This window comes from Arachis ipaensis, chromosome B05 (genome assembly GCF_000816755.2).
Source record: "Arachis ipaensis cultivar K30076 chromosome B05, Araip1.1, whole genome shotgun sequence".
NCBI lineage: Eukaryota > Viridiplantae > Streptophyta > Magnoliopsida > Fabales > Fabaceae > Arachis > Arachis ipaensis.
This window is the reverse complement of record NC_029789.2, coordinates 144995157-145004243: the sequence shown is the minus strand read 5'-3', so window position 1 is coordinate 145004243 and position 9087 is coordinate 144995157. Positions and strand designations below refer to the sequence as shown.

At 32.9% G+C, this 9087-nt stretch overlaps 2 protein-coding genes across 4 annotated transcripts in view; one reads left to right on the top strand and one right to left on the bottom strand.

Annotated features, from left to right (window-relative positions):
* Positions 1-9087, top strand: part of LOC107644694 (3-hydroxyisobutyryl-CoA hydrolase 1) — a 42537-nt gene that overhangs the window by 9062 nt on the left and 24388 nt on the right. The window lies entirely within an intron of this gene.
* Positions 488-2977, bottom strand: LOC107644696 (secoisolariciresinol dehydrogenase-like). Its single transcript, XM_021103169.1, has 2 exons — positions 2877-2977; positions 488-1480 (listed from the first exon to the last, which is right to left on the bottom strand). The coding sequence occupies exons 1-2, from the start codon at positions 2912-2914 to the stop codon at positions 703-705; spliced, it is 816 nt and encodes a 271-aa protein (XP_020958828.1). The 5' UTR covers positions 2915-2977; the 3' UTR covers positions 488-702.

Sequence of the window (9087 nt, the reverse complement as noted above, 5' to 3'; positions counted from 1 at the left end):
CTATCACTAAAATATACATTAAATAAAATATACAGTAATTATTATGTTATTGTCACTAAAAATAATATTTGTTGTGGCGTAATATATATATAAGTTTTTACTTGATTTCTAATGTAATGCATTAGTTTAATAATATTTAACGTAATAAATAGATAGCTATTATAAAGTGTTATATCCGTTAGAAATAAAAGTAAGGATATTGTCACTGTTAGAGTGTTGAACAAGAAGGTAACTATAACACAACACTCTACACAGAGCACCAACTCTCTCATTCCTAAAGATCTGCAACTGGCTAACTTAACCACTCTCGTCCAAGATAGCTTGAATATGATCATCTTCTTAAAAGAGATAATCAATTACAAAGAGTGAATCAACCAATTTTCAAATGGAAGACTAATATTTAGCAATGGTAGAGGTTTCTTTAACTTATTTAATTTTAATTGAGTTTTGAGATCTGAAAAATATAATTAAGTAATTTGAGATTAAGCACCAATACCCTTCATAAAGATTAAACTAACTATGATATAAACATAAAATTTACTTAGTGCCAGGAAATATGAATATTAAGTAGCTGGAAGCAGAGACAATAAAGATTTCATAGGAAGAGTGAATCAGTTATTACATTATTGACTGACTCATCAGAACGACATTAGAAAGATATATATTTCATAAAAGAGATGACTATGAATTGAAGATTCCAATTTAAGATTGTGAGAACACACCAAAAATTGGATTGATTGTAGTAAAACCACCATCCACAGCTAGATTATGACCACTGATGTACTTGGACTCATCACTAGCCAAATACACTGCAGCTTGTGCTACATCTTCTTCCATCAAATGAACTCCTTTAAGATTCGAATATACATTTAAGCACCCTTCCTCATCAAGTTTGAAGAACTCTTTAGCTGCATCATTTGCAATAAAGTAAGGAGACAAGCAATTCACTCTTATGCCAAATTTTCCAAGTTCAGCAGCTGCATTCTTTGTGAGTCCAATTAAGCCATGTTTGGAGCTTGTGTATGCATGAGTTGCAACCCCTCCAACGCTTGAACTTACACTCCCTACATTTACAATACTACCCTTTTTCTCTGGAATCATCACTCTAGCTGCATGCTTGATTCCCAAGAAAGGTCCTGTGACGTTAACTCTAAGAACGCGCTCGAATTCGGACACATCATTGTTTATAATGCTAGGATTACGATAATCATCTATTGTTGCAGCGTTGTTCACAATTATGTCTAGTTTTTGATACTTTGATACTGCTATGTTAACTGCATTCTCAACATCGGTTTCTTTTGTTACGTCGCAGTGTGTATAGGTTGCGAATTGAGCTCCTATGGCATGTTGGAGGGCGAGTCCTTGTTGGTCTCGAATGTCGGCAATCACAACCTTGGCGCCATTTTTGCAGAACAGCTTTGTCATACACTCACCAATGCCTCTAGCCCCTCCAGTAATCAAAGCCACCTTTCCTTCAAGTCTAAACAAACATTTACAGAGCTGGTTCAAATACTTGAAAATAAACTATGGTACCACATCTACCAAATCATGAACTGGAAATACATATATAAAAGATAATAAATTTGCCATCATGATGACAACACACTCCAGAGTAAACTCTTATAAACCAATTTGGAATACAAACGATTACTTAAATTTGATTAATTTTATGCTCCAACTCTCATCAGCCTAAAATAGTAATTGGCTCAAGAACGTCTCTCAGATGTATGCTAGTCTATAAAAGATATAACTTGGATCATATTTACGAAGGTTTTTAGATGAATTTATTCAAATTCTTCATCCAAATACTATAAATAAAAGACTTAATATATACACTATATAATCATAATCTTTATATCTTTTGGGCCTTAATTTGATCTTTAGAGTCTTTACACAATTCGTCTTAAGGGTGCTCATGCAAAGACCCAACCCAAACTTAATCGATTTGAATCAAATCTGATTTGAACTCATTCGAATCTAGTCAACCATAAAACTAAAAAAATTGATTTGGCTAAATCATTTAATTAGATTAGGGACAAAGTTCAGGCCACCGGATCACATTCAATTAAATGGCCAAAAATTAAAAAAAACACAGATTAGGTCTTTCTGGATTTAGGTTAAAATTAATTATATTTTTTAAAATTATTTATTTTAACTAAATTTTAATTGGTATTGATATTTGTGTTAATTCAAGTGAAAAAGAAATTAAGCCCACATTTAGGGTTGAAAATGGATCAAGCCAGCTCGAGCTCGACTCGTTAATAGCTCAATAAGCTAAATTTGTGAGCTGGTGAGCCAAACTTAAGATTGAAATTGATTTATATTTATTTTTTATATATAATTTTAATATAGGACATAAATAAAAAATTTATAATTTATTGATAGATAAACAATATATAAAATTGATATTTTTAAATAATTTTTTTAAATATATAAGTTATAATTTATAATATAGAATTATAGATTATATTCCTATTATTTGAGCCAGTTCGTGAGCTTTTCGGTGAGTCGAACTTAAGCTTAAAAAATAGGCTCAATTGTTAATGAGTCGAAACGTGAGCCAAACTCAAATTTTGTGAGCTGAGCTTGAGTTTGGTCTAGTTCAACTCAACTCGATCCACTTTCAACCATACCGACATTCATTTTATGTTTTTATTATTAATAATCTTATAAATTTAATTCCAATCCCAATAAGATAAGTTCATGTAATTTAATTCTGATTGATATATATGCATGTGGAGATAGATTTCTCTGTTGAAAACAAAAATTTAAGAAATCAAGTTTTTATTTTTTTTCCTATGAAGAAATTCACCCCAAAACAATACACACATACATACATAAGCTAGATAACATACATATTGGTTCCTAATCCATACCTTTTTGCAAAATGTGGAAAATGTGAAAAGCCTGCCATAATAAGAGATCGCCGCAAAATTATTACAAGACTTCTTAAACACACAAACTTTAAATACAATTGAAAGTTGAAACCATGAGCAGAACCTCTCCAACTTATATAGACAAACAAAATTTTATCCATATACGTGCATGCATATACTAAAACATTTGAGTTCTTCATTATTTAATTAATTACCATATGTACAGTTCTTAGACCCAGTGTTCTGAGAACCGGACCGGACCGGCCGGTTCGACCAGGTTAACCAAAAACCTGCCCTCTTACCGGTCCGGTTGATGGCAAAAACCGATATGCAAAAATTGGTCAAAAAACCGGTCAAACTGGTAGTTAACCGGTAAACCGGATAAACCAATCCGATTTTCAGGAGTGCCGGTTTGCTATTTCTAACCAAAACTGCACCATTTTGATTAATAAAAATTGGGGAAAACTGAAAAGAAAGCCCAAACGGGCAGAGAGATAGACACCCCCCTTTCCCTTCTCTCTCTCTCTCTCACCAAAATCCAACCCTAAAGCCAAAACCTTGCTAACACACACCAAAGTCGCGCTGAAGGAGAAGGCGGCGAGAGGCAGAAGACGACGATAGAGCTCACATAGTGGGGGACAGAGGAACTCGCAGCTTCAATCTCTGGGAGAGGAAGCGCATGCACCGTCGGAGATGAGGGAGACGATCACGACAGAACAGAAAGGACGGCAGAGTCTAGAGAAGAACTGGACGCTGGTGGCTTCTGCAGAACGGGACGGTGTTGGCCTTCTGGGAGTGTGACGGACTGGAGGTGGCGACTGGACAGTGAAGAAGAAAGGGTATTGATCGAACTGAACTAGGTTACAGGCGAGACGAAAGGTTCGAATTGGTGGCGCTCAGTCGCGGAAAAAAATCCGATAAACGGCGGTGAACGATCGCCTCGATCACTGTCGAGTGACCAAATTGATTTGGGGATTAGGGTTTCTCTGTCCATCGTTGCCTCTCCGTTTTTTGTTGCTTGCTTCTTCGACGTCGTCAACGGTAAGCTCCTCCAGTGCTTCTTCAGTTTGATTTCTGAGAGTTGATTGCTATTTTTCTGGAATATGTTGATAGTGAATCGTTGTTTTTCTGGGTTATATGCTTGTTATGTGACTTAAGTTTTTTCATTGTTCATTGTTGTTGTGAAGAGAGCTGGATTGTTGGTATTTGATCTGACTTTTGGACTATTATTGTTGATTATATATAATGTTCTGAGTTATTTTTGTGTTGTTGTTATGATTTTTGGACTATTATTGTTCTGACTTGGTATTTGTTCTGATACTAAATTAATTTATTAGTTATTGACTTGTTGCTGAGTAAAATTATTCAGGAATTTTTCATTTTGAAGATGGAATAACGAGACAGTGATCACCAAGTTAAAAATTTTAATATATTTATTTTAATATTTAATTAAACCGGTTCAATTACAATTTAACCACGATTAACCATTAAACCATTGAACCAGTACCTCTATCGATTTATTGACCGGTCCGGTTCTCAGAACCTTGCTTAGACCAATTATTTGTAACAAATGCAATAATTTAATTTTAATTTTAATAAATTTATTTGAAAAGTACTTGTCAAATAGGCATAACCATTTATTATTGTGACCCGAGTGAAAAAAGACATACCCCACAAAACCAAGTTGGTTGGGCGTTAATAATTATTAAGTTTAACAATCATGTGTATTAATATTTTAATAGTAGCAACTAGGGCGGCAAAGCGGGCCAGCTCGCTTTGTTTTGGCCCGTTACATATGGGCTGAGTTTGTTATCCCATCTTGTCAAAAGATGAATTGACAAAAAAACAGATCGACCTATTTTTTTATTTAATATTTGATTCAAACTTTAAATTATAAATCATGAAGTGGATTCACAATGTATTCACAATCCCTCACTTCATCAATTACATAAATTAGTACCATCATTCTATTAATTAGAAATATATACATAATCCTTCAATAATCAGCATCATCATTCATCAACAATTCACCATTCAATAGCATTTGAGTTCAATAAAATTATTAAAGTTTTGCATCACAATTTATTAATTTTACAATAATTTTTGTAAAAAAATTTAAATAAATAATAAAATTAATTAAAATTATTTAAAATTAAAATTTTGCACCACAATTTATTAATTTATTTACTGTTAAGTTCGTATGATTGACGCATGATGAATATTTATGTAAGGAATCTGGTATTATAATTGCAGATAGTTAAATAAGAATGATGAAGATGAAGAAGATTAAGGAACAATGAAGAATATGAGAGAAATGGAATTTTATTTTTTCTACTATTTCTTATACTACAAGATGTATATAAGTGCCATTTATAAGATTGTCTTTAGTTTGATAATTTATGCCTCTTGCATGCTTATCAAGACTTAATTTGATAAAAAATTTTCAAAAGGTGTTATGTTTTTTAAAGATATAAATTTTGTCTTTAGTGTTTGATAATTTATGCCTCTTGCATGCTTATCAAGACTTAATTTGATTGCATGCTTATCAAGACTTAATTTGATAAAGATTTTTCAAAAGGTGTTTATGTTTTTTAAAGATATAAATTTTGTCTTTAGTTTGATAATTTATGCCTCTTGCATGCTTATCAAGACTTAATTTGATAAAAAATTTTCAAAAGGTGTTATGTTTTTTAAAGATATAAATTTTGTCTTTAGTTTGATAATTTATGCCTCTTGCATGCTTATCAAGACTTAATTTGATAAAAAATTTTCAAAAGGTGTTATGTTTTTTAAAGATATAAATTTTGTCTTTAGTTTGATAATTTATGCCTCTTGCATGCTTATCAAGACTTAATTTGATAAAAAATTTTCAAAAGGTGTTATGTTTTTTAAAGATATAAATTTTGTCTTTAGTGTTTGATAATTTATGGCTCTTGCATGCTTATCAAGACTTAATTTGATAAATAAAAAATGTTATGTATTTGTATTTATAATTTTTAAAAAATAAAAACCTGTCATATAATATAATAACTAAACATGTAATAGAACAATAATTAAAATTGTCTATAATAATATAACAAAAAAAAAACTGAAACATTAAATACGTATTTTTATACGTATGTGATAAATGATTGATGGCTGATTTTGTCTACATATATATATAACGTGATAATTGGTAATTATCACTCTAATTATTAGATTTAACAATCAACATGTGTATTGTAACACCCTAACACACAGAACCTTACGCTTAAGTCGTAAAGCAGATGTGGCAAGGTATTACGATCTTTAAAAGAGAAGGATATGTACATAGATATAGTTGAATGAAATCATATCTAGGAGCCTTGAAGGATAAGTTAATCAAAAACGATAAACAGAAAATCGTGTCACATTCGCATGGGTATTTGTAAAACGGACAGGAAAGATCAAAAGGAAGCTGAAAACATATATACATATCAGAGTTCCAAAACTTAGATAACAAGCTCCAGATTCGACCTGCGAAGCTAAGGCCGGCCAGAGTATATGATTATATATATATACAACCCAAAATAAAACTCAAACCACAAAGTAAACCCCTGTATCTCCAAGTCGACCTCTAGGAGGGACAAAACACAAAAAGTACATGTGGAGATTCTATAAACATTTATACATAGCCCAAAATCAAGATATAACAGTCAAAAAGGTAGTTCTTCGCTTGAAAGGAGGATATCCAGACGCTCAACGAGGTGTCTCTCGACCTGCATCTGAAAAACAACAATATAGTATGGGATGAGAACCGGAAGTTCTCAGTATGGTAAAGGTGCCTGCATAGTTAATGTAAAAGGTCTCGGGAAAGCCAGAGGCATTCCTAGAACTCCGACACTCAAAATCATTCTTAAATAAAATAAACTAAACCAAAAGTTAGATAAGTTATCTAAGGTGTTCTAGTTATGAATCTAACTTTAACTTAATACTTCACTTTCTGTCGCCTCCAATCCTCCGAATCACTGGTGGAACAACCCTCTCCCCTCACACCTTCGTCAAGAGGAATTTCTCAGAAAACATACACATACATTTCAAGCAAGGAAAGCACAGATAGAGAAGCATTTACAGCAAGTAGAACAAGTAGCGGATAAGCAGAATTAAACAGTTAAGCAAACCAAAACAATGCACACGCAAGCAAACAAACAAATGCATATGATGTATGCCTATCCTATGGCTGATGAGTCTCATCTGTCGGTTATACAGCCAACCCGACATGTTCTGGTAGTTAACCATTGGACAGTCCCTCTGTGCGCGCATCCCCAAGCTCAATAATATTTCATGGAGTTAAACTCCAAACTCAAATATAATATTCAATGGAGTCACACTCCAAACTCAATAATATAGTATTCCATGGAGCCAAACTTCAAGCTCAATAATATTCCATAGAGTCAAACTCCAAGCTCAATAATATAGTATTCCATGGAGCCAAACTCCAAGCTCAATAATATAGTATTTCATGGAGACGAACTCTAAGCTCAAATATAATATTCAATATATATATATATATGCCCATGGGAGAATCCGGGGAGTTAAAGTGCTCGGTCACATCTTGCGACAGAGGGTCAACAAATAGTCTCAGATACACAAGCCACATAATAATCTCTTTCCTTTTTAGAATAACACCTCAAATCAAAACTCTAATTCTTATAGAAACTTTGGCAGTATCTCCTCTGAAACTCGAATTTCTGCCACCCTTCAAGGGTCCCAACTACAAAACCAAACACCTCTCAGTCATTCAAATCATTTCCAGTAACAAATTATTTCAAAATCAAACAAATACCAATATTAAATCTTTTCCTAAAACCAACCAACTTCAATAGCAAATTATTGACAACAGCTAAACCACTCATTTTATACCATATATACATTCAGTTCATTCCTATCTTAAGGTCTTCTAGCCTAAGTTTTCACGTGACATTAAACATTAACTACGAGAAACCAAAACCATACTTTCGTACGGAATCAAAATATTCAAAGCTCTGGAGAAGCTTTCTGACCGAGCTATCGAAGAAGAAAACGTCCAAAATCGTCTGTGCCTCCTAAAACTCTCGTTGGCCAAACTCAAAGGATAGAAGAGCTACGTCACCTTCAACTTTCACCGATCAAAAGTGGTGCCAACGTGTAGAGGAGGAGGATACGAATACTTTTACTAGATTAGATTTTTTATTGGAGTTACGGATTGTAAGAAATCGAAACCGAAAGTTTAATGAGGTTTACGTTATTTCTCTCGCTCCTCTCTCTATTACTCTTCTCTCTCGCCTCTCATTCCTGTATATACATACATATATATATATATGGCGGCGCAAGTATAATAATGATAATGAAGTAAATATTACTTAATTCCTTCCGTTGATACTATTATATATAAAACTAATGATATAATAAGACTATAATGATACTCATAACTAGATATTATACATATGTGTATACGTATGCAATGGTTTTCCATTGAGTAAATGGCTGCCGCCTTATATATATATAGGGATACAGGTTTCACCGTACTTATAATCCATCTTTCATTATATGCTAATTTCTGTCTTTGAGTTGAGTTTATAGTATAGCGAAGCTCCAACAAGTGTGTGATCCACTGATTCACTGAATGACTCTTTCAGAAGTAGCAGTCTTGGACGAAGTAGAATGGCCGAAGTGAGCCGAGGAGCCGAGTGACGCGCCAGCGCTACTAATTGCTCTCGATTCTCCCCGGATTTGAGCCTTTGACGTCTAAGCCCACAGTAAACATATGATGAGCCCAAACAAAAAATCCAAGAACACCTATACTGATCATGGCATAAACCATGCCTAGATACCCGAAGACCGGTTTTCCCGAAAAAGTCGAAACGATATGACTTATGATACCGGATCCAGGCAGAATGGGAATATACACCTCTGTAACAATAATATTATTTATTTATTTATTTATTATTTATGAACGCCAATGAAAATAATGGATAAAATGTTTTATGCCTCTTATTTTCTAACTTTTATTTAATGTTTTATGCCTCTTGCTTATCAAGATCAGACTTGATTTGATAAAGATTTTTTAAAAGGTGTTTATGTTTTTTAAAGATATAAATTTTGTCTTTAGTGTTTGCTAAATAAAAAATGTTATGTATTTGTATTTATAATTTTTAAAAAATAAGATGTTTTAATTTTAAAAGTACTTAAAGTAAAATTTTTTAAGATTGAT

Coding starts and splice junctions, on each gene's coding strand:
- LOC107644696 (XM_021103169.1), bottom strand. CDS start 2,914: ATGGCAGGCTTTTCACATTTTCCACATTTTGCAAAAAG. Junction 1,481..2,876: donor TTTCCACATTTTGCAAAAAG/GTATGGATTAGG, acceptor ATGTTTGTTTAG/ACTTGAAGGAAAGGTGGCTT.